We start from the raw sequence: 26,659 nt of genomic DNA, 5'->3' as shown, positions 1-26,659 counted from the left end.
TATGTTCCCTTTCTAATTACCTACTTAATTATATTATTAAACATCAATGTTAATAGTACAGAAAAGATTACTGTTAGAAGCAGTAAGGCTAGTATCATGAGGACCACATTTTAGTGAAAGAACTTGTGGTAGAGACATTCCATCCATGAGCAAGGTTAACTTAATTCTATATGTTATAAATAAATAATGCAAAAGAATTTTCACATTATCAAATCGTTCACGAAAAGTTAAATTAATATGTTGATAAGAACTCTTAAAATTAAATTTGATTCAAATTAGATTTACCAGTAAATGAAGTAGTTCTATTGCTTTTAGGATTGACTGATCACCCGAAACAATGATTCTCATTCCATATGTCGGTTTAATTTGTATGTAGACACATAATTTTTTGTTTTATTACTTTTTAGAACTTCGAGAAAACTATTTTTTTTTCATTTCTGTGGAGAAATTAAGGACATGCATAAATTCTGAATTGTATAATTTTACCATTAAAGAGAGTGGGTTTGATCAATTCACATTTTTTAAGATTTGGAATAAAAAATTTATTGAAAAGAATTTCCATGGAGAGTGCGATAACAACATATTAAGATGTTTTCACGATTTGTACGATACTTTCATTCATTTGCCCCAACTAGGAGAGAAAAAACACAAGTGAGTTTCTTAACTTGTGCTCTAATAATAACTACGGAAAGAAAGTGAGAAATATGGTCCCTAGTCTTGTTTTTACCGCAACACTTTATTCTCTCTCACCACTCTTTATTCTTTCGAAAAATAAAAGATATTTTATGTTACAATAGGTTAAAATATATTAATAGCTAGTGTAAACTATTTTTACACTATTAGACCTTAACTTAAACCAACCATAAGTCTTAAAGCCAAATATGTCTTTTCTCACTAATTACTTTCTTAATCACTTGGTAGACCCCTCACCCCACCCCCACCCCCCCTAAACTCCTTGCCCCCCCTTAAAGCTAAGAATAATCATTCTCCCATTTATTTAATTTCTTCTAATAAGTGTCTTTTTTCAAATGATTTGCATATTACTTTCAAATTCAGCTTCCTATTAAGCAAATATAATTCACATCAAATATGGTGAATGATTCGCATCACACCAACAGATCCTCTCCTTTTCATGATCATCATTATGTTTGCCTTAATATTATTTAATTAAAATTAATTAAATAATTTAATTCTTTATGTATTTCAACATGCAAAACATGTCAATCTATGTATATGAAATATTAAATTATTAAAATACATTCTAATTGAATCCTTGATTGCCGACAGTTTAATTATCAAAGATTAAGAAAGCTTAAGGTTCTTGATAATTACAATACTAATTAAAAATTATTGTTTAATGACTTTCGTTGAAGCTGTAAAGTGATTAATTAATGAAGGGAACTTTTGATTAATTATATAGTTTGTGATGGTTAACTTAGAATCTTATAGTGTCTATTCTTTTGGTTACACTAGAACAAGCTAGAAATTGATTTGAAAGAATCTTGTCTAAATTTAGTACAATGTAACATTCAAGAAATGGCAGCAAAAGGACACAATAAACGTGATCTTGAATTTTTAGCCTCGCTTAATAATTTCTTTTAAAAATAATTTTTATTATTCTTCAGACATAAGTTCTATCGATAATTTAAAAATAAGTAATTTTGTTTATAATACACAAGTTGTGAATATCTCAAGAAGTTACGTAAGATACTATGAAATAAGTTAAGGCCATAAGTTAATATGTTGCTAACACAAACATTTTTTATTTATGAGGCAAAATTTGTAGTTAAGTGAGCAGATTTACTGTAGTAAATGTAATGAACTTTTACTTATAACCAAAACTAATTTATATCCGAAATTTATACTATTACAAGTTGTCATTCTTTTTAATCGGCCGCATCAACTTGTTTCTGCTTTGGGAAGGGAACTTGGTTGTAGTTTCAGTTTCAAATAAAATATATGCAAAAGGCAAGACATTGAGAAGGACCTATTCTTGAATTAGATGAAACATTAGCAGGTCTTAGGTGATTTATCATTGCCCTCAAGAGAGGTTTGAAAGTAGGGCTATTCAAAGCACAGTGAGGCAAAGCGAGTGACAGATATGTAATTCTCAGTAAAGTAAGTTAAGTAATGACTATCTACAATCTCTTCATTCATTTGTCTCGAAAAGAAGCTATTTATTCCGAAAGAAAAGCAAGCTAAGACGTTTTTTCGCGGCAAGAGCAGCGTTGTAGCATCAATAGGAAAGTTATCTGGCCAGAGTCATTTTGAAAAGACAAGATTGTTATATGGCCAGGGTCAAAAATTCAAAATAGAAGTTGTTCTTGTAAATTACGTCTGTAACAATTCCAAAATAAATCTATTGATATATGATATGATGGGATGAAATATGATTTCTCAAATCTTAATAATTAAAGGTCTTAAATTTAACGATTGAAACAAACTAGATACAAAAATCTAAATTAGTCAAACGATAAATTTCATGTAGAAATAATTATTTTCAATTCCCAAAGAGAAGTAGGTACAAAATAGGCTATAAAATGTAAAAATTGGAAAGCCGAAAAAATAGACAAATTAAAGTTGCTTCCTTTTTCTTGATTAAAACCCAAGGATGTAACTAAAGTTATCCAGTTTTAATTATTAATTAAAAGTTGGCAAATTCACATCACATTTTTTAATTTATTTTTTTCAAAGAAAAGCACTAAAACTTTTGTTCTATTTTTATAATAATGAAAGTTGCCAAGTTAACTCACCTTACAATTGAACACTAAATTAATCATTACATAAATTTCTGGTTCGAATATTGAAAATGAAAAATAATTAAAATATCTAGATATATCGTAAAAGTTTTTTTCACTATTGACATGTATGAATATAAAAGAAATCTTGAATGTTCTTGTTGTTAGAGATGCTTAGGCTTCACATAACGTACAATGTTTATGATATTTGTCATCAAAACTCGATTAAATTTAAATTTATGTATTACAAGGTTCGTTTTTAGAAATGTCTGATTAAGAATAGACGAGTCTCAACCATTTCATCGCAACTCATAATGTTATTATTAAAGAAAGAATTATTGCTAAACCATTTTGGTATTTAAAAACATGTGTGATGGCGGCTAAATTAAATAAAGCAGGATTATAATTGCCTTTTAGAGGAAGCAATTAAGATAATCCGACATAATTTGATTAACAGAAAATGAACGTATGATAAATAAATTAGTAATAAAAAAAAGAAGAACAGTATTAAGAGTCTAATCAAGAAATTAACGTACTAGTAAATTTGAAACAAATAAAAGCAAATGACGTCAATCATGCTAAATTATTATTTTTCTTCTTCCAAAATCATAGTTTGTAAAGCAAGCAAAGTGATTATTTAACATTTTAATGGCATTTTCCCTAATTTGATTTACAAAATTCTTAATATAATCATGTTTGTATTTATACACTCAAAACTAGCTTGTGATAATATATACTTTGAAAATTTTCAATTCATTCTCTGTAGTAATACTTTAAAAGAAAGAAAAGAAAAAAAAACTCGCTTTCTGTGATCACTTTTTTGGGTTGAAGAAAAAAATAATTAATCGAGACATAGAGTGTACACGAATTTTATTTATATCTCAAAGAGGTTTTGAAGTCTATTTTTGAAAAATAACACCATTTTACACATAGTAATAAAAAAAAAATTCAACTTTCACCTAATTATTAGTGATTTCTCTTTATAATCGTACAAAGATTACACCAAAACCCCAAATTTATGAAATTTTTATTTCCTTTTTTATTCTCTGAATTAAACCACGTGACGAAAAAGAAAATGTAAAGAAGGGAATATTTTACTACCAGTTATTACGCAAGTACAAGAAAAAGTACAATTATGGCAATCCCCAAACTAGAATTATAATGATTTTGAACTTTCTATTAAGAATTACTAAATTTTTTTTTAAAAAAAATTTCTCACCTTTTATTTGATAGCATAGTATAACGCGATATTCAAAATAGTGCATTATATTGTAGAACTTATTTCTGAAGATGGAGTTTTTAAGATAATTCTTTCCGAATTAAACGTAAATTCTCTCTCATCATGTTTTCTTTCCCACTTGATATTTATTAGTATAACATTTCATAGAAAACGTAATCATAATCTTAAAAATAAAACATGTTATATTGTATAATAAATAAGAACGACTTGATAGTATAAAAATTTCTCTACATCATCATTATCAATTTGAATATTACTTACACTCTAACTTAAAAGTACAAGTGACGTAGACTACTAAAGTGTGTAAAAATTTTATTACCCATCCCCCCCAAACCTCTGCCCCTAGTGTGATCTCACAACTTACGTACGTAACTTGTGCTAGAAAAAAAAAAAAGACGAAAAAGATAGGTAAAGGGTACTCGACCGAACAAAACGGCATGGTTGAATATTAATAATATTTACTATTGGAGTTTGTTACAAAATACACAATTTGTCTACGTAGAATTAACAAGACATAATAATTAACTCAATGACTTTTTGATACACACAATGATATAGACATAGAGTAGAAAGTTTGATATATATCAACCCGGGTTCTGGTACAGTGATACGAGACTACTAATTCATTCTTAATTACATATATTATTTCGAATTTTGAATATGAAAAAAATTTAAATTTTAAGGAGGTATGTCATCCCGTAATATGTATTTAATCGAGGCTTTACTGCGGACATCAGACACTGAATGGAAAAACAAAAAAAGAAAGTTGATATATTTTGGGTTCTGGTGTAGGGGTATGAGACGACGACTGCTTCATTGTTAATCAGATGTCTTCGTTCGAATTTTGTTTATGAAGAAAATCTCGTTCGGAGCGCTAATGTGAATATCAGACACGGAGTGCGAAACGAGAAAGGAATAGAAAGTTGATGGAACGTCATTTTAGGGTTAGATGGAAACTAGTACTCTACAAGATGGGGCCAAAGTGAATAGTAAGTAATGTCGGCACTCTTTGAAAGATGATTCATTTTTGCTGGAGTATTTATAGCAAATGAAATTTCAACACACACTAAATTAATCACTTTGCCTAATTTGTTTCTTTTTACTAATTAATTATTATAATCATAGAAAGAAAGGATATTCATACATGGGGCATCATTCATGTTGTAATCAACAAAAGGTAAAGAGAGGACTTTGGTCACCAGAAGAAGATGAAAAGCTCATAAGATATATTACTTCTCATGGCTATGGCTGTTGGAGTGAAGTCCCTGAAAAAGCTGGTCACTCTTTTAACTCTATACTCTTCTTTTTTACACATTCAATAATATCAGTTCAGTAGCAAAGACAAAATTTTCACTTAGAACGTTGATCTTTTTGTTATATATACATAAAAATGAAAATTTTGACCTTGTATACGTAGTGTGTGACGATTTTTCGATAAATGGAGCTAGGATGAACACTATAAATCCCACCCTACTATCTTTGTTTGTTTGTGTTTTGACTCTAAATACTGAACTCGTCATACTGTACTATATAATGTACATACAATATTATTGTGTTAGTGATATTCATTAACATTGGCAAAAAACAAAAAAACTAACATTGTTTGAATATAATGAAGTTCCCTAGTTCTTTTTTTTTTTAATAATTATAGTGTTCAGGTCAGTTACAATAATTTCAAAAGGAAAGGAATAAATGATCTAGTGAATATTTCTTTCCTTGTAATTCGAAATTTTGTAATTCTCTTTCCACTTCATTGAACTCTAATAAGTCATCCTTACATACATTGTTATTGTTGTTTAGTTTATATATTGGTATCGGGACCCTTGATTCTTGTAATTTGAGATTGAGACGTAGTTAATTAATCAACTAATGGTTTGTTTTGGATCCTATAGGGCTTCAAAGATGTGGAAAAAGTTGTCGTTTGAGATGGATCAATTATTTGAGGCCTGATATTAGAAGAGGAAGATTTACCCCAGAAGAAGAAAAGTTGATTATAAGTCTACATGGAGCTGTAGGCAACAGGTTAATTAATTTTAAATTTCTTACTAATTACTACTAATAAAAATTGTCTTATTTTCATTGCATTTTAAGTCCTTTTTTTCTTTCAAATTTAAGTATTCTATATAGCTAGTTTAAACTTTCTTTTAGTTTCACATATAATGTACATTGTCTTTGGATAGGTGAACGTATAGAGCTCTGTGTCGATTGTAGTATTAGTATATATATTTACGTAGTTTTTGACTTTTTATATTCGATGACTAACTTTTTATTTATATTTTTTACATTGCCTTGCTATTAGCTTACACGTTTTTCTTTTAATTAGTATTTTAATTTGCTTGAATCAAGGATTTTTTAAAAATAGTGTTTTTATCTCAAAAGGATAATGATAAATTTAAAGTATACTTTATTTCTCGAGACCTCATTTAACTGAATTTATTATTGTTATCGCATGTACAAGTGGTGTGAAGTAGTGAACCTTAAGTATTTAAAATTCACTTATTCATCCTTTCAATTTCTAAATTATGTTTCACTTTGAAAGCAAGATTCTTATAATATATTTGTCTACTATTAAATTATGTGCATATGATACACACAAAAAACGCACTCAAAATTAATTTCATTGTCAAAGCAGTTTCTAGAAAAGGACATTAAATTAAAAAAAGGTAACATCAAATGTACTTTTCAGTTGATAATAATACTCATTTAATCAAATAGTTTCTCTTTTTTTTATCCTCTATTTTACTCTTAAATTTAATATATGGTATCACTAGAGTTCACAAACAAGTTACATGCTATTAAAAAAAGAATTATTGAGTTAGAGTCATATAAAATAAAATAAAGAGAATAGTAATTTATTTTGATATTGAAAACAGATTTATAACTTTATATACTTTATCATGTAAAAATTTTTATTGTATAGCATGTAAAGGCCGCCAATTGCATTTTCTATGGACGATTATAGTTTATCGTGATAAAAATTTACTCTACTCGTGATCTGATATTTATATTAATTTAATAGAATACATAACACATGGCAACACATGCACTCTTATTGCTAAACTATAGTTAGTCGATACATATTTCTAAACTTTAATTTTAACTTAATCATGATAAAGTAGTATGATTTGATCGAGAAAAAAAAATATTTTTTTATCTTCTTATAATTATTTTTTCTAAACATCTAGAAAATAAAGATTTTGTCATGTTCTATTCATTTTCTAACATTTCCTATGTAAAACAACATTGTAGGTGGGCACATATAGCGAGTCATTTACCTGGAAGAACCGATAACGAAATAAAAAATTACTGGAATTCTTGGATAAAAAAGAAGCTAAAAAAAACTTCAAAGTCATCAACAAACACAACTTCAATTACTGATCATCATCACCACCAACATCAAAATCAAAGACCTCAATTGACAAATTATAACACAATTACAAGCCAACAAGATATATTCTTCACACAAGACATTGGAACAAAATCTCAAGTACTCCTCCAAGATTCTACCCTATTCAATTCACCAAACCAATTGTTCTTTTTTGATGGTGGTTCACTTGACTCAATGACAAATGTTCTTATTAACGATGCCACAAATCGAAATGCTACTAATAACACCTCGTTATTTCAAGAAACATCGATATTAAATTCAGAGTTCTGCTGGCAAGTAGATCAACAACAAGTACAGACATCTTCTTACGCGATAGGGATGAATTCAAATTATTTGCCACCTTTGATAGAGAGTATGGTACCACCAATGGAAATACCTAGTAGTAATAATAACAATAATATAATATTGGAAGGACAAGAAAATAATAATGAATTGAATGAATGGAATAGTCAAGTTGACACACAACAATGTTGTCCAAGTTATCTATTTTGGGATCAAGAAAATGGATCAATTGGTGGTGATCATGAGATTATAGATCCAACTACATCAAACAATATGGGACAAATTTTATCTTCTTTTCCTTCTACTTTATGAGATGATTGAAGATTGATTATTTTTTTTCGAATTATTTCGGGAGTTTTTATTTTATTTTATTAATTGAGTTGTGAAATAGATTAGAGAGTGAAATGAAAGCATGTTAATTAATTAAAAGTGTTTCTTTGGACATATTTTTAAAATTAAGTGAGAGGGAAATAACATTGAGTTTTTATCTATGAGAAATGTTTCACTTATTCTTTAATTCACCAATCAGTATCAGAGTTTAAGTTATATATATTTACCGATGTTAGTGTAAGAAAAATTTACATGTATCCATTGTAATAGATAATTTGATTTATTTTCACAATTCCTATTTGGAGTAGAATTACATGTAAATTCTTTGTATGATTTGACAGTGGAAAAATATTATTAATTTACGCAAATAGAAAATATTAATTGCTCAAGTGATTTCATGAGACACTGCGTTATCAAATTTTCTTTTATAAATGTGTGTGTATATATATAGAGAGATAAAATCAAATTGAAAGTATTATATATGAATATTGAAAATGACACCACTTGTTATTATAGTGATTTATTCTCTTTTCACTTATATTAACATTCACATTGCTTATAAAACATAATCCTAACGTATAGTATAAGAAAGTTTATAAAATTATTCCATAAAAGAACGAAGTAAAAACACACGTCTCCTATATTAATAAAAAAAAAGGACTAGGAACAAGATAGGCCCAATTTGATTTGGACCATTTTTCGGGCTGGTCCATTTTAACTTTCTTTTGGGCCTTGGAGTAATAGTAGTCTGGGGCATATCTTGATAGGTGATGCTTCCCCACCAATGAGGCCAAATTCAAATTGATCGGACCTCAATATTATGATCGAACATAAAATGGAAAATGAAAAACAAAAAATAAAAAATAGACGTTGCAAGTTTTTCTCATTTCTCACTACGTATTTGATATTTGTATATAAATCCGATTGAATTCAAAGTCGTGGCAAGAAATCTCTTATTGAAATAAAATATTTTCAAAAATTTGTGATTTAATATTTAAAATTTAAATTTAATATCTCTGATTAAAAACTGATAGTTCTAATTCTACCGTTAATCCCCTGATAGAAAAACTCAGCAGTAGGTGGAAATATATACAAGTTGGTCTTTGGAATAGACTTCCAACAAGTTGACCTAATATTAATATAATTCTTCATTCAATTTCATTTTCAACTACTTCTATCTAATTTAATAAGCTTTTTTTAGAAAAAAATATAAATATCTATCCACACCCTTCTTTTTTTCTATGTTATATTTCCACGCGTATTAGGTTTTAGATGTTGAAAGTTTTTTTTTTCAATAAGAAAGAAGAACAAATAAAATAAGATGACTTTGCACAAATTTAATGGAGGACTTAGTACATCTTTTTTCTATGGAGTTTACAGAAAATCTTTGACCATTGATCGGAATATAAAGATTTAATACTCGTTTAATAAGAGGGATAAAATATACTAACAACTTTGAAATAAAATGTAAGTTTATTTTTTTTACGTTTAGTTAGAATCATTAGACTATTAGTTAATCTGGAGATTATTTATTTTACTATCTACATATACTATAATGAATCTTATGAAATATTATTCTATCTCATTAATAAGTATCACTCTTAGAATTTTCTGTCATGATTTATATACATTTTAGCATTAACTTTTTTTAAAAAAAAATATTTGAAATTTGTAATCTATAATTTATCTACATAAGTCTATTATAGATCGAATATATATATCTTTTTGATTCTATTAGCTCTGCATAATATAGTTAAAATATGAAATTCGTGAAATTTTAAGTTTACCTCTAAAAATAATTTCTCTAAAATTTTTATTTTCGCATTTCCCCGTATAGTGAAAGACTGAAGTTTAGTCCACTATACTAACTTCACGCATTTTTTCAAATTTTCAATACCGTGCCCAATGGTATAAATTCAGAACAAAAAGTATATTTAAACCACCATAAATCTCCGTCGAGTCTTCGTTTAACGCCGCTAGAACCCGGTGACTTCCTCTACTGCACGACCAGTATTAACTACCGCGACGCCATCGTCATGGCTAATCAAACCGGTGGAGCTTCAAGTATCGGCAGTCGTGATATCAGAGGAGTTCTCATAAACGGTGGTCAATACGTTCGTTACAATGTTTACGGCAACTTGTTTGAAGTTTTCAGCAAATACGTTCCTCCTATTCGTCCAATCGGCCGCGGCGCTTACGGCCTTGTATGGTAGGTTTCCGGTGAAGTTTTATTTACTTATTATTGTTGTTTTCGATATGCTATTTATGTGAATTGAATGGTAAATTATGTGAAAAAGGAACAAATCGCTTCCTACTGATTAATTTTGCTCATACTAGTAAATTTTTGGGGCTTTATATGATGGAGTAATCGTTTGTTATGTTCTGCTATTTGTTAGTGCTGCTGTAAATTCTGAGACGCGTGAGGAAGTTGCAATTAAGAAAATAGGAAATGCATTTGATAACAGAATTGATGCGAAGAGGACATTGAGAGAAATTAAGCTACTTCGGCACTTGGATCACGAAAATGTAAGTGTATTGTGCACTTATATGGTGATTAATATGTGAATGAATTTGAATGATTGCTTCATTGGTGAGTAATTTCAATGTTTTGTTAAATATTCAGATTGTTGCAATCAAAGACCTCATAAGGCCACCAAAGAAAGAGGCTTTTAATGATGTGTACATAGTTTCTGAATTAATGGATACGGATCTTCATCAGATTATTCGATCTGAACAGCCTTTGACAAATGATCACTGCCAGGTTTCTGTTCTTTTTTGACAGTTCTGTTATTAGATAATTATGGTTTGTGTAAAATGTGTACTTTTACTTTCTATTTTGATTCTACAAATGGTTGACATGAAGTTATAGTTTGATTTATCAGAAAGCTGTGTTGTAGGATTTAGAAACAAACTTTCACATATATTACATGAGCTAGTCTAGCTGATGTTATAACACCATTTCCAAGTTAATCAGCTTGGATGAGATCAACGAAATCATGGAGAGAAGATCTTATGTTATATTATGTGTTTATTGTTTTGTTTAGGGAAATTTATCAAAGTAGAGGGTGAGCAGCTATGTACTATTTTTTTTTAGTTTGATAACCATGGTGTCCAGGCTAGCTTGCGCGCACCTCGACTAATTCCACGGTATACCTGCCACCTCCCATCAACAACCAGGTAACTCTATCCACCAATGCTAGGAAAGATGGAAAGAAATCACCTAGTGCTGTTTGTCTGTACTTGGATTTGAACCCAAGACCTTATGGCTCTCACCCACTTCATTGATGGCTGGGCAACACCCTTGGGTGCTAAGCTAGTACTGTTTTGCCCCATTTTTGCTTATACAATGACTACAGCATAGTTGTTATTCTGTGGCACTATCCTGTAAAAATAAAATATGGATGGGATTATTAGTCATCCGATCCTTAAAGATGTCAGTTACTGGAATGATTTTTTGGAAGCATTTAAAATGTCCATAAGTTCCTCCAATAGAAAGAAAAGGCACGAATCACTTGGTTCGTTAGTCTAACAATCTCTTCTGTTCTCCTGACAATGTTATCAATCCTGCTGGGGGGCCAGACTTGCATGCCAAGCTAGACTATTGTTTATAATTTCTCTTAATAGCATGGAGGGAATCCTAGAAGTTGATCCAGCTTTCATTGGGAACATTCTAATATACTGCTTTTTTTCCTAGATTTATTTGGGCACGCTGTTGTTACTTTATCTGGATTCTAATAGTTGGATAACATTTGACTTAATTTTGCAGTACTTCATGTATCAGCTATTACGTGGACTGAAATATGTGCACTCAGCAAATGTCTTACATCGTGATCTTAAGCCAAGCAATTTGTTCCTAAATGCAAATTGCGACCTCAAGATTGGAGACTTTGGGTTGGCAAGGACAACTTCTGAGACAGATTTCATGACTGAATATGTTGTCACTCGCTGGTATCGAGCACCTGAATTGCTCCTTAACTGTTCAGAATACACTGGAGCAATTGATGTTTGGTCTGTTGGTTGTATTCTTGGTGAAATAATGACAAGAGAACCTTTGTTTCCTGGAAAAGATTATGTGCAGCAGCTGAGACTCATTACTGAGGTAAAAGTCATGTCAAATTCTTTCTTTGGTTTACCAACATATCCAACATTCTTTAGCTAGAATCTGTTTTTAAAAAATCATTTGGAAGCTTTAAAAAATTATCTGCTGACATTCTTCCTGCATGTCACCTCCTCTTTTCTTTCCCTTATCCCTTCCCTTTAAAATTGAATCATTGCTACCCTTTGAAGTTGGGAGTTGAGAGTGATTTCCAGTGTAACTCCATGTAGACAATGCTTTCTAGTGCTCATTGAATAAGTAAATCATTTTATATTTTTCACAACGTGTTCAAGAAAAGGTCTGACTAAAAACGGCCTTTCAGTATAGACGGGACTTATATTTTCTGATTCTGAAGCAGTTTGATCAGCTTATTGTTCCCAGCTTCAACTGTGTTTCTTCTGTCTTGAAGCTACTAGGTTCACCTGATGATGCCAGCCTTCAATTTCTGAGAAGTGATAATGCCCGAAGATATGTCCGACAGCTTCCTCAATATCCTAAGCAACAATTTTCTGCAAGGTTTCCCAGCATGTCTGCTTTGGCTATCGATTTGCTTGAAAAAATGCTTGTTTTTGACCCAACCCGTCGAATTACAGGTAAAGCCCCAAAAAATCTGACCTTAACCTCTGCGTGATATGTTTCCTTTATAGTTCATCATGTGTTTACTTCATCGTGTTTTAACTTTCTTGCTCTATGTGCAGTTGATGAGGCCCTCTGTCACCCATTTTTGTCATCTCTTCATGACCTCAACGATGAGCCGATTTGTCCCAGGCCATTCAGTTTTGATTTTGACGAGCCCTCAATCACTGAAGAAAAGATCAAGGAACTGATTTGGAGGGAGTGTGTGAAGTTTTATCCGGACTTTGTTGAACAAAATATATGATGGATTGTCCTGGATTCTGTATCATATGTAGGACGCATTTTTTTACCTTACCTACATTGTGTAAGTTATGTTTCGCCGGAGGAGAGAGCTGAATTAAACCAATATCTTGGTTTAGGAGATTAAGCAATTCCTCCTAGTGATACGAGATGTAAAACATGCTTATTTTCATCTGTTGAATTGTTTAATGACTATTCAGTTTTACCACATTGTGGACTAGGAATGCTTATAAAACACTGATGTAGTTGTTACGGTTCAATATGCATTCACCAACAATCTTTTTGCTTTACTTTTATCTTGAAATATTGGCTGCGTAAATTCATAAACAGTTACAGATATTAGCATGTCTCGTCCACACAGTGAACAGGGATTACCAGTGTATATTCATGGACTGTTCGGAGTGTGAAGCAACAGAATAATTAAAGTGGGTATGATATCGTCTTCCTTCTGAACAAATTCTTATTACATTGATGTATTAGTTATATATTTTCTTCCTGCAGGAACACGTCCGAATTTCCATATCATCAATTGGTAAGCTCTCTGTTGGAAAATTACAGGGTGAAGCATACTCCATCCCTTGATCTGGCAACAAATCACAAGGCTGAGGTACCACACCACTTGAAATTCCGGAAATATCTGTACAATTCCAGAAAAGTTTCTTTGCTTTAGGCGCCATCTCTATCGTGACATTTGATATGCAGATTCCAGTAAACGGATCACCAGAAATTCCTGCAAGCTTGGCAGCAATGGTCACGTTCTCAGCAACCATATCGCGGTAATTGATGTTTTCAATCACAGGTAACGCGTTGGGATCATAGTTGTCGTCTGGATGAGAACCATAATCTCCTGTCATCCAGAATACGTATTTCATTGTTTTCATTGTCACGCCTCTAACATATATATCTTTCACGTATCCACCTCTTCCTACTGCAGTCTTGATTCGAACCGCTGATTCTGTATTGATTGCTACAATGTCCTCTGCTCTTACATCTTGAATTCCTCCTGACATCTCACTGCCTAATGCAATTGTTGCACTGGTTGGAGAAATGCAGGTGATTCGCCTTATAGCTAGCTGCTTTGTTGGCATCCCAAAGGCGACTCCATACTCGTCCCAACCACTCTTAACAGCAATACAATCATCTCCGGAGATAATGTAACAGTCTTCTATTCTAGTATTTATGCAAGAATCTGCAAGTGGGATTCAGTTTAATCAAAAACAACTTCATGCTATTAGGTCGGCTACATGAATCTTGACTTCTTAATTTAAGCTCATTTCATAACATCATCGTACTGAAACACTACGGAAGATTACCAGGATTAATGCCATCAGTATTTGGAGATCTGACTGGTGCAAGGATAGTGATGCCTTGGATGATAACGTTGCTGCATTTCACAAAGAAATTTAACTTTTATCCTCAGTAACTATTGAATTAGAAGTAAATAATATTAAACTTTGTGAAATCAAGATTAATTTGCTTACCTGCAATATACAGGATGAACATTCCATGAAGGAGAATTAACCAAAGTAAGACTGGAGATCTGAATATTATCAGAGTACATGATTTCTATCAGGTAAGGCCTTGTAAATTTAAGTTCTCCGTTGTGGAATTTGTCCCACCATAGCTGCCCTTGCCCATCAATGGTTCCATTTTCACCTGTGTGAATTTAGAGTATCAGCAACAAATATTCTAATTTTTTATGCAAATTCAGACATACGTTTTTTTAACTAAACTGTAGCAGTGATATAAAATGAGACATCCTATGAGTACCTGTGATGACAACATCAGTGAGGTTGGATCCAAAAATAAGACTAATGAATCTGCCTCCCTCTGTATCCCTTCCTCGTCCGTAGGATGGCAATGGTGCAATCACAGGATAATCATTTTCATCCTGTAGAACAACAGAAAATTAGTGATAGAGCTGAGCCGAGTTGGTTCATATTATTACGTGGTGTTTGGACCAACTTATGTACATCTCAATTATTTTTCTGTATATTTATTATCTTCCATTATCCCTTAAGGGTAGCCGAGTTGGTTAAGCAGGGATCTTCCAAATGGGGGTCTTAGTTTCAAAAGCCCCTGCATACTTTCTTGGTCGAGCTAGCTTGTCACACCATGATTTACGAGATTTACCCTGTATGCACATGAAGCATAGCAATCACAAGTTCCTTTGTCATCAAAGAGATATCCGAGTAAATTTTGAAGTGAGAGTTTTTTTTTCTTGTATTTCAGTCTTTGTATACCTTATTCTAATGGGAAATGCCTTAATTTTTTTATACCTTGCTAGTAAGATCCACGGATCGACTTTTTATTTTATTTTAGGGGAACAATTATTGAGTTAGTGTTACGGTGGATTTGGACTTAATTAATTGAGAGACATTCTCACCGCTAAAGTAGTGCAACTTTTGTACTATTCTCAGTGGGCTGCCTTGAATCACGGACTGGAAAATAAGGTACAAATATTAAATTCATATAAAACTTTTTTCGTTGACACCTAACTATATGAACTATCTCATGTTCTCGTAAAGTTAAATTAAATATGTTATGGTATCTTTTTTCCTAATTTAATTTATCCAGATTCTAGACAAAATTCCTCCTTCAAATTCTAATTAGGAGCGATAAATGAGCGATTTGAGCTAAATTTTTATTTAATTAAATATGAATAAATTATTATTTGATCCTACTTAAAGTTTACCTGGACTAAAATAAGCTGATCATATAAGCTAAACAATAGATTATAATTAATCTAGCTAAAATCTTATTATATCAAATAAAACTAATAAATTATTTATGCCTCCTTCAGTATAACTCTATATAATTTATATCAAATAAAAACCTTTTAAATTCAAATATTTTTTCAATGAGTTTCATATATCAACTTAAGCCAAAACATTTTGGTTCAAATAAGCTCAACATTTAGATAAGCCGTGTCAAAATAATTTAGTCATAAAGTAGGTGGATGATTAATCCATTCAAACTTAAACATTTGAACGTTTAGATGAGCCGGGTCAAAATAATTGAGTTGCTTAATAGATTGATAATTAATCGTTCAAGCTTAAACAAATAGAACGCATCATACATTATCGTGATAATATTCATTTCGAAATTTGATAACAAATTTAGAATTAAGAAATCAGCAAATGCAAAAAAAAAAAAAAAAAAAAATTACCTGAGAGGCGAGAAGAACGGCGTCTTTGTCGAGATACAGAGTAAAATGGCTGGTCAAATTGAAACTCCCCGTCAGCCATTTTCCGGCAGGTACATACAGCATTGAACCGCCGTCCGATTGAAACTGACTCAGGTGATCAACCGCCGTTCGAAAAGCGTCAGTATTCAACGTCTTGCCGTCGCCGACTCCACCGAAATCCGTCAACGATGCAGTGTGTGCTCTGCAACTTATGGCAGGGTACTCTACGGTTTCCCATTTGTGTACTCTATGCCGGCCGTGAACGTTACCGAACGCCGCTAGAATCACCACGGCGAGTAGTAAAACTCGGCGAATTGCCTATCAGAAGAAATTAATTCAATTAAAATGCGAAACACAAAGTGAAAAATTAATAAGCAAATAGAAGAACGAGAGAATTTACAGGAATGTGTGAGAGAGTGCTAAGTGGAAACTCCATTATTATGTAAGTAGGCTTCACGGATTTGTCAGACGTATATATACAAAACCGTTTTAACTTTTAAAAAACGTCTCTCCATTTCTCGGAGGCATGAGATAAGATTCATGTATATTCTATCTCGAGTTTTGATATTTTAAAATTTATTCTAACATTTTAATTTGATTATGTAAAAATTTAAAAGTCCAATTTTTATAAATATTTAAATAAGAAAATATCTTAAGTAGCAAATTAAAAAGTAAAAGTTTATTTTTATTTTGTGTTTATATCAAAAGTAATAATTGAGAAAAACATGTACATCAATTAACAACGGTTGGGATACAAAAGTGTATATACATGAGACATTGTATCATTTTACTATTAATTTGAAGTAAGATGTTAATATGGATAAGTATTTATTGAACTAAGATATACAAATTGTGTATATAATTTTACACCATATCAGCAAAGGTGTAGCAAGAGGTAAGCAAAATAAAAAAGAATATTTTATATAAATATATGTATATCGTATTTATATTTTTTTTCTATATTTTAAATTTTAATAGTGAAAATTCTGATACCACCGTTATTGAGAGGATTGTGGGTTGGTGAGAAGTTGAACTAATGTTTTACGGAATATGAGATTTTTGGACTGATGACTTTTTTGCAATTCTCCTTTACTTGCCTTAGACATTTGCATTACTTTTAAGTTTTAAATAATAGAGTATAAGCTTCTTTGGAATAAATGTAGCTTTTGGTTGTTAAATTTCAATAGAAGGTCAGAAGCAAATATAATATAGGTACTAATACTAGTATGTTTTTAATCACAATCTCTATGTTAATATCAAAAAATATAATATTCACTTTCGTTAAAAAAAAAATTAAGGTAGCATATGATGACTACATATTGAAGATATGAATACGTAAAATAAATAATATAATAATATATTCTCTTCTACCACTTTAAATTTTAGAGGAATGATATTGATTATTAGTTAATTAAAACGGGTTGAATAAGAAATGGAAATGCAAGTTAGGTTAATTAATTATGATTAAGTGCTAGAAATTCATTTAAAACATACATATATTGATTTGGTTTAACCTTATAAGTACTCGATAAGCGTAAGTATTTATTTATTTTTAATGAAATTTATATTTTTATTGATATGAAAATCCAAACCCCAACAAACGAGCAGAAACAAATAAAAAGATAATAAACATGAGTGTTAGGTGAAAGTTTAAGACTATAGCCATATAACCAATAACCAAACACATTGTGTGATAATTGAGATTTCTCTATCTATAATTAGAGATTTTGAATTTGAGTTTTTTAAAATAAAAAAATTATATAGAAAATACTATCTCTAAAAATGCATCTTGTAATATACGAATTTAAATTTAATTAAATCCTGATACGTATATATCGAACACTAAATGTCAAACTAATAAAAGAAAAAAGACTTGAGGCCAAAAACAACACGTTATTACCTGCCCATTTTGTTAGTTAAAGTTGACGTATGCTTCTAGTTTCACAATTACACAATGGTATTCCAAATTTAAAGCAATATTAATTATTCCAACAAGCCATATGAGTAATTTTTCAACTTTTTTTTTTTCATTTACTACTTGTTTTGGCATCTATCTACTAGCTAATAGTAATATTTTTTTAATACTAGTTGAAGATCAAGATTGGGATGCCTCATTTAGGCTTAGCTTTAAAGAAGATTAAGGTACTTTGTTCTCTCCAAAAACAAAAAAAAATTAAAAATATTGCATAATTAAGTTTTTGGAAATTTAAAAAAAAAATTCTTTGAACTAATTAGCTATATATATGCACATGTCTTTCTTTAATTTTATATGGTAACAGACTTATAGCCCATGCTAGGGAGAAATTTACAAACTCTAAAAGAGGTAGCACGTGAACTCATCGACTAGCGTACTAACCAGGTACGTAAGATTGTAATAAAATGAATACGATTTTTTTACTCATAATCACGAGAGTGACAATAATCACATATATATAACCTATATATTAACATATTTATTTTTTTATATTTTGATTTTCCTTAAAAAAGATTTTTATTTCGATCTGTTATCAAACTAGAGTTTCGAGTTCAAGCATTAGAAATGAAAAAAAAAAATCTACCTCAGAAGTATTGTACACTCATTAATTAAAATAAAATTAAAAAATATCAACACTGAAGCAGACATATCGATGAAGATCAGAAAACTAATGTTTACAAGGGAAGTTATGGAAAGAATTGCCACTTTTTAAAGTGATAAAAGTATAGTAACTCTATGGAACTCCACCTCTCTTTCAATTTCCTTGCACCATACCACTACATTATATTATATTACATTATTATATATTAGAAAAAATGTTGAACTACTAATAAATAAAATCTTTAGTTTGACCATTGGTTAGTGGTATTTGTGGTCTACACATGCATGACGAGTTGATGATTCCTTTTGTCGGATTTTGTTACATTTGCTCATCCCGTGACTCATTTTCACCACCACAAAATGGGTATCATCGAAAATTATTCTATTCTTAATTTAAGATTTTAAATTTAAGCTTTTAATATAAAAAATATCATAGCAAACGCTGAATGGATTATGTCGTATGTACGTAAATCAATTTTAATCGAAGCTTTAATATAAACTCTAAAAAATAAAAATATATATATATACCTTTGTTCCTTTTTGCCACCAATAATAGTGCACTACTCTCCACATTCAATTAATTAAAATCACGGGTTATAGTTATGTGGGGATGATCTACCACATTAGGAGGGGACTAGTCACGGGTCAAGCTATTTTTTTTTTGAAATTTTATAATATATAGTCATTTATTAAAATAATAATTGATAATTATATTATAAAAATTATCCTAATTTTTATATGTTAATGATAATAATATATTATATATGTGTTTTATACTGTTACATAATTTAAAAGATAATTGCTTATAACGATTCGAACTATAAATAAGATAATTTATTTGTTATCATAAATCAAATTAAAAAATTTAATACATTGTCGGTGTATATAAATTATATTTATTATATACACCCACTCACTTCAAATTAATTGTTTTGAATTATTGATTTTATTGGGATGGTGAATTTGTGACTAGGAGTAGTGATTAGTGGTGGGGTGATTAAGCACTACATGGCCAAATTAAATGGCTAAATATTCTGTTTAAGCCCTGTATTTTTGTGTCTAATTTTTGAAAAAAATAAAATTGAGAACTAAAAGCAACTCTGCAGAATCACATTTCAAATTATGGAGAAATTTCCAACTTTGCACATTTTTGTAAGCAATATCTTTATTAAGCTCTACGTAATTAGTTAAGGACGTAGCATCAAAGAAATTTCGTTTTGAGGTTTAATTATCTAAAGTTTTATGGATATTATTTGATTGATTGACACGTTGTATCGATCAGTGAGAATATTTTTTTTTTATTGAGTTGGTATAAGCGAGTCTATTCTTTTCACATTATGAATATGTGAATGAAGAGTGAATAACTTAAATCGTAATTCAACTTTAACAAATTTGATCAGTTCACTGAAGTCACTTATACATATATCGTATTTACAAAGTCATTCAGTTTAATCTAATTTTATCTTATATAAAATTGTTATAGCCATAAATAAAGTGACAAATGAAAAAAGGTCATTTTCGAGAAATTCTATTTGTGTTTTGAAATAGATTGACTCTTTTCTTTTAATTTAAAATTTTCAAATCTCACCTACAACTTTGTACTGTACTTGTGAAATATTAGACAACCAGTAATTGGGGAGAAATATTAGCCTACGATTTTTGAATTTTATGTCTAAAGTCGTATTCATTTTCACGATATAATTAATTGAACTTGATTCACATTGACAACTCTAATTGAAACTTCATGATAAGATTACTTTTCAATCATAATACTAAAAAGTGGCTAGCCAGTACCTCGGAGTGGTAGGAGCGTGTCCAGACCATATCGCTGCGAAGTAACAGCCGTGTCCAGTGGCGGACCTACAGTTGGTTAACTAAGTGGTTCATATGAATCCACATCGTTGAAAAATAACATCCTACATATATGTATATTTAATCAGTTTTTAAAAATTTATATGTATATAATAACTTTTGACTCCACTAACACAAGTGTGACCCTTGGCCGATAGGTGAAGAGGGTTCAATTTTACAAGTAAACCCAAGTTCGAATCCTCGTGAAAATTCCAGATCCGTCACTGGCTGTGTCCGGATCTGATCTATTTACTCGGCAATTCATCCGTTACTACTTGCCAGTGGATTTGGCCTGTCATGACCTGGGATTTGTGGCTTTTCAGCCCAAATTCAATGGGTCATCTACAATATGAGTCCACTAGCCAATATGGGCCATAACAACATCAGCCCACTATCCAAATATCCCAAATGGGCCATAACAATATCAGCCCACTATCCAATTATCCCTAATGGGCCATAACAACATCAGCCCACTAGCTAATTATCCCAAATGGGCCATTGGTAGTATGAGCCCACTAGCCTTTTGAACTCCCAATAGAAATGGTGACAAGCTAAATAATTAATTTTTATTAACCTTTACTTATATGGATGACTTTTATTCTAAGTTTATATTATTATTTTTTTGGAGTTTTTAAGTACATCCTATAAATGAATTAATTGTTAAGTATCGTATAAAGTACATTGACATTCTAAAAGTATATAATATGATTCTTTAATTCGTTGCTATTCAGACGCTACACAAAGTGAGTTAAATTCACTAAAAACAATAAGTAAATCTTCAAGCAAGCTCCTGACAAACTAATAGAAAAATAGAACTTTTTTTTAGCGATTTTTTTTAATTTTATCTTTTCACATGACATATTTAAAACCATAAGACTAAAGAATATTTTTTATACATTCTACCTATTGTTTTCCCCCACACTTAGTATTCTTATTGTCATCCAGCGTGACTCGATCCCTCAACCAACTAGTTGACGGTGGAGGTGCTCAACCAAAGACCATAATATTAAAACAATCTATTTACTTTTATAAATTTGTGTTAAATTTAAGTCAGACAAATAAATTAAAACGAAGAAAGTATAACTTTTAAGAATGGAGAGTACTAGTAGGGTATGAAGCAACATGTCAATCTTAAAGCCATCCATGTCTGAAGGAAGGAGTGGACATGATTATAATGTTGAACCTTTATTATAACCATGCAAATGTTATCTCTAATCTAATCAACTCCTAGTCCCACATTATACATAAATAGTCAAGAACCACTTGTGATTAATTTGAAATTTAATTTGCATCACAAAATAAATGTGATTATTAATGCAGAAAATAATAAATTAACCACCATCAAATAACATATTCTACATGACAAAAATGACAATATGTCTAAACCACTGAAAACAAGGCTTTAGTCATTTCAAGTTCCATTATTTGTTGTTCCTTTTTCATGTGGAATTTGTTGTTTTAAGATGCTCTTATTATAAAATATCAATCTATATATATCATGCATATAACAATGATAATGGCCTTATGAGTGACTAGTGGAACAATAAATTTAATTACCGTAAGAAGAAAAATAAGCAGTAAACACAATATATCTAAGAGAAGAAGAAAAATAATCGCTATGTGCTCAATTAATTTGGAGAATTGATAGGCCGTATTGAACTAGAGACTTCTGATAAGCTTCAGAATTGTGCTAAGGCGATGTAGATCTAGGGTGATGGGAACAGATTTTTCGAGAACTCAATAACTTTTGCACAAATCCTGTACATATCTATATTGAGAACACAATAATCAACTAGTTTCTTAAGCTTTGTTACCTCTCCCGTGATAAGGGTGACACATATGATATCAAGTTACTTTATAATTTGAAAATGTTGAAAACCCATAAAATTCGTGAAATTCTGAATTCACCTTTGTTCATGTAGAGTTGGAGATGGGTTGTGAACCGTCCATGCCAAAAAATAATATTAGTATCAGTAGATATTGAATTTTCTTGACTTTTTCGTGTGTGTATTTTTTTAATCTATATGTTAATTTTTCTTGATAAAATCTTGACTCCGTCAGTGATCGATTGAATGGGGTGGGTGGGGAGAGAGGAATTAGGGTTTGGTCCAAGCAAAGGAGAGCAATATTCCCACTAATAAGGAAAGTATCCAATTGCATCACTGAAAATGTTAAGAGTTTTTTAATTGAGAGCATGAAACTATAATTTATTCTTTAATTGTGGCCAACAAAAAAGAACATAAAATAACTAATAGTTGTATTCTAAAAAAAGAGAAACAAAAGTAATGACCCCAGCAAATATTATTGGGGGGAAACTATAATATTCTTTCTTTCTATTAAAAGAGAAAAAGAGGATATTTTATAATTAATATTTGGAAAATATTTGTTCAAAGCTCTTTTTAAATCAAATATGGATCATGACAAATTTAGAACAATTAAAGAAAGCAAAGACCCCTTTATTACAACCTATTATATAAAATACATAATACTGAAAACCTTACAAACCCTAAAGAAACTTGCATGATGATCTTCATCATATAATACACTTATATTAACTTCTCACACAACCACACAAATTTAGATTAATAAACTACTAATTAATACTAGCACACACAATTACAAACATTGGAATTTTAAAATATGCAAATTAAAGGGGGTGGATAGCCTGATCGCACCAACTACTATCATGTGACGTAGAAAGTCTGTCATAATGCCGATATTTTTTGCTTTTTGCGTATGAGTTTAAACTCATGACATATAGATCTCACAGAGACAACTTTATCGTTGCTCCGAGGCTCCCTTGCATAGGCAAAACATAAATATTGAAACTATAGAGAAATTGAAAATTTCTCCATTATTCAAACCCTAATTAATTAAACTTCAGCCATGCTTTAGAAGTTAATTAGATAGATCATGAAGAAATATCAAGACTTATCTCCAAACAAATAGCCCAATGATGAATCTCCTCCTGGAACTGAGTTCACTTTTGTTGATGGACGACCCTAAATTAAAAATATAAATTAAATAAACAAAGAAAAAATAATAATAATTACAACTATATAATATGAAAATGGTACATGAAGAAATAATTAACCCTCTTGATATACCAAGAGAAACTAAAACACGAGGGTTGGCTATATAAATCCTTACTGACTATGTCGGTCTAATTAAGCTTATATGAGTCATATCAGCATTATACAAAACAAATGAATAAAATCTTGATAATAAACAAATAAAAATGAAAATCATTAGAAGCCCTCTCTATATATTTTCAAGCTACTAGTAAATAAATCTGAGAATTATAAATGAATAAAAAGAGTAGAAACGGAAGTAAATCAAATGAACAAAATTATTGATTATTAACGAAGGACAATTAAAATAAAAATCATAAGAGGTTCTTGAAGGAAGGAATTAGACAAAACTTTGCGAATTTCAGTTAGATATAGAGCTAGGATCTATTTCGCTATAGTCATCTAAAAATTATCGATAAATTTCATAGCTGATTTCATATTTTTCTAGTAGAATTCTCAATATTTTCAAGCTACTAGTAAATAGATCTGAAAAGCGAGACCTATGAAAGAAAAAAGGAAAAATAAATCAAATGAACATAAACATTACTTTCTTGATAATAAATAAATAATCAAGGGCAATAAAAAAAAAAAGAGAAATTTCTCCACATATTCAAGCTACTAATCAATGAATTTGATAACTATGAATAAATGAAAGATTAAAAAAAAAATCAAATAAACAAACTCTTTCTTGACAATTTTATTTTTTTAAAACCAAAGGCAATACAAAAATTACAATCACTAGATCTATTGATCATACTTTCTTGATTATTAATTAACCAAGGACAATTATATTAATTTATATAAACATAAAATAATATATACTCACAGTAATGAATATTCCTGAATTTTGGCCTTGAGATCTTTGGTAAGTAATTGAAGTAGTATTAGAATTATTTTGTGAATAATTTGTATCATCATCAATTCCATAAGGAGGTGCTAGAATAGTTGGAGAAGGTGGAGGTTCATCAATTTTTTGTTGTTTTTTATCATCACCAAATAAATAACCTAATGAACTTTGTCCTCCACCATAGCTAACACCTCTAGATGAATTTGGAGATTTCTCCATTTTAAAAAAAAAAGAATTATTTTGAGGGATTAAGGAAGAAATAAAAAGGATTTTGATTAATTAACTTGTGTTTAGTAGAAAGAAGGATTTAGCCCTTTTGTCCTTGAAAGTTAAGTGTGGTTTCCCCTTTTTATATTGGTAATTAGTACAAATGTAATTAGGGCATTATCACTAAAAAAAAAAGGCAATAATAGTTAAAAGTGAAACTCTGATCATGTTTGGATATGAATTGATTGATATTTGAAATTAAAAGGAAAGTATTTGAATTTTAAGTTGAGCAAAAGTTTTTCTAAATACGACGTTTTATGAGTGAACTTTTTTTAAAAAAAACTTAAAAAATATGTTTTTAATTTTCAAATTTTATATTCAAATTTGAAATTGAAATTGATTAATTTGATAATTAAACACAATTGTTTAAAATAATCTCCAAATTTTATTTCAAATTTATTTTAATATGGATAAACAACAATAATCTCCAAATTTTATTTCAAATTTATGAAATTATATAATATGGATAAACAACAATTCGTAATGGCAAATTGGCAATGGGGCTATAGAAAAAAAGCAAAATCATAAAGTGTCTTATTTAACCACCAAGAGTGTAGTAGGAGTGTGATACTGGGATAGATAAGTATTTCTTCGTTTTTAATTAAAAATTTTAAAAATAAATTTTATGAATTTCAATTTTTGTGAATTCTGTACTTCATATCAAAAATATTATCAACCCCTTCTTATAAATTAATATAATAATCGAATTAGTGTATACTCGATACCAAATGGCTATAAAAGAAGTGGATGAAAAGATTTAGAAAAAATGCAATACATAAGAGTACATAAGACAACTACATGGACCATGGTACACCATATTATAATTTAGATTAATCAATTATTTTTTACTTGTAAGTAGTTATCAGTATATAAATTCAATTCATAAATATTAGCAAACATAGGATTGACTGACGTAAAAGCAGACTCGATAAAATTAGGGATTTAAAGTCGAACTTTAGGAAGGAATTCTAATATTTATTTATTTATTTAACTTTTTTATAAAAGAAATTGTCACATTTATTTTTAGGGATGTAACAATTTAAATTATTTAGGAGTTCTTTATTATCGAAAATTATGCCACAGTTTTCACCAAATTCTTCTACATTTTTTTTTTTGGATATTATTATCATCTAACTCAACTCTATTAATGCCTTGTTCATTTGAAGAGCATCCCCATATTTTTTGGTTCAAAATTTATTATTTGTTAAAATCTACCAAGTGCTCTTTTTTGGAATTTATTTAATCCTACAATTTTTTCTTTTACTCTTTTTTTTAGATCGAAATAAATAGATATATTTAAATTGAATAAATTTAAATAATAACTAAAACAACAATATATATATTTACGAACTAAGAATAACAATAATTACAAATTTTCAGAAAAAACTATAAAATAAAGTTATAATAATAAAACGTAACTCAAAAATATAATGAAAATTGATATAAAGATATCGAAATAGTATTGGGTTCCTTCAACATAATAAATGTGATACTTTTTAAAATTTTGAAAAAGATACCAAAAAATAATTTTGTTCTGTTGTAACTTGTAAGCAACTATAGTTGTTTTATAGGAAAAAATTCAATATTAACAATAAAAATAATAAAATAAAAAATAAAAAAAGCTAAATATATGATAAATAATCAACTTATTAAGAAATAAATAACAAAGTACATTCTTCTTTTCTCACATAAGGAAATAATCCCCAAAATTTATTTCATTCCCTTAGGAAAGTTGAAATTAACCACTTTGAATAATCACTTCTTACCTTTTGTTTAAAAGAAATTTAAAAGTACATATAATTTTATTTTTTAAAATATCTATATAATTACTCCTTTTTTATTTAAAAAAATAGAATCCTCAAAAATATGAGATTCCAAATCATGACTTTATGACCTAGTGCTTAAGACGAT

The 26,659-nt window shown here is 29.7% G+C and overlaps 4 protein-coding genes across 4 annotated transcripts; 2 read left to right on the top strand and 2 right to left on the bottom strand.

Moving 5' to 3' along the window:
• Window positions 1-5,074: 5,074 nt before the first annotated feature.
• THM1 (hypocotyl Myb protein THM1) lies at window positions 5,075-8,270 on the top strand. The gene is made up of 3 exons (NM_001247626.2): window positions 5,075-5,255; window positions 5,871-6,000; window positions 7,228-8,270. Exons 1-3 carry the CDS (start codon window positions 5,123-5,125, stop codon window positions 7,958-7,960), a joined length of 996 nt encoding a protein of 331 aa, NP_001234555.1. The 5' UTR covers window positions 5,075-5,122; the 3' UTR covers window positions 7,961-8,270.
• Window positions 8,271-9,928: 1,658 nt separating this feature from the next.
• Window positions 9,929-13,210, top strand: MAPK7 (mitogen-activated protein kinase 7). The gene is made up of 6 exons (NM_001246968.2): window positions 9,929-10,187; window positions 10,375-10,504; window positions 10,602-10,739; window positions 11,745-12,077; window positions 12,484-12,667; window positions 12,773-13,210. Exons 1-6 carry the CDS (start codon window positions 10,015-10,017, stop codon window positions 12,952-12,954), a joined length of 1,140 nt encoding a protein of 379 aa, NP_001233897.2. The 5' UTR covers window positions 9,929-10,014; the 3' UTR covers window positions 12,955-13,210.
• Window positions 13,211-13,216: 6 nt separating this feature from the next.
• On the bottom strand, window positions 13,217-17,017 carry LOC101247546 (probable polygalacturonase). Its single transcript, XM_004245522.5, has 6 exons — window positions 16,538-17,017; window positions 16,120-16,455; window positions 14,721-14,841; window positions 14,432-14,606; window positions 14,264-14,334; window positions 13,217-14,139 (listed from the first exon to the last, which is right to left on the bottom strand). The coding sequence occupies exons 1-6, from the start codon at window positions 16,571-16,573 to the stop codon at window positions 13,427-13,429; spliced, it is 1,452 nt and encodes a 483-aa protein (XP_004245570.1). The 5' UTR covers window positions 16,574-17,017; the 3' UTR covers window positions 13,217-13,426.
• A 5,981-nt stretch (window positions 17,018-22,998) lies between these two features.
• LOC101247844 (protein SPIRAL1-like 5) lies at window positions 22,999-24,819 on the bottom strand. Its single transcript, XM_004245523.4, has 2 exons — window positions 24,461-24,819; window positions 22,999-23,565 (listed from the first exon to the last, which is right to left on the bottom strand). Exons 1-2 carry the CDS (start codon window positions 24,698-24,700, stop codon window positions 23,488-23,490), a joined length of 318 nt encoding a protein of 105 aa, XP_004245571.1. The 5' UTR covers window positions 24,701-24,819; the 3' UTR covers window positions 22,999-23,487.
• Between the last annotated feature and the right edge of the window lie 1,840 nt (window positions 24,820-26,659).

The sequence above is a fragment of the Solanum lycopersicum genome, chromosome 8 (assembly GCF_036512215.1).
Source record: "Solanum lycopersicum chromosome 8, SLM_r2.1".
NCBI classification, from domain to species: domain Eukaryota; kingdom Viridiplantae; phylum Streptophyta; class Magnoliopsida; order Solanales; family Solanaceae; genus Solanum; species Solanum lycopersicum.
The sequence above is the reverse complement of the archived record's forward strand: the minus strand, read 5'-3'. Positions and strand labels throughout refer to the sequence as shown.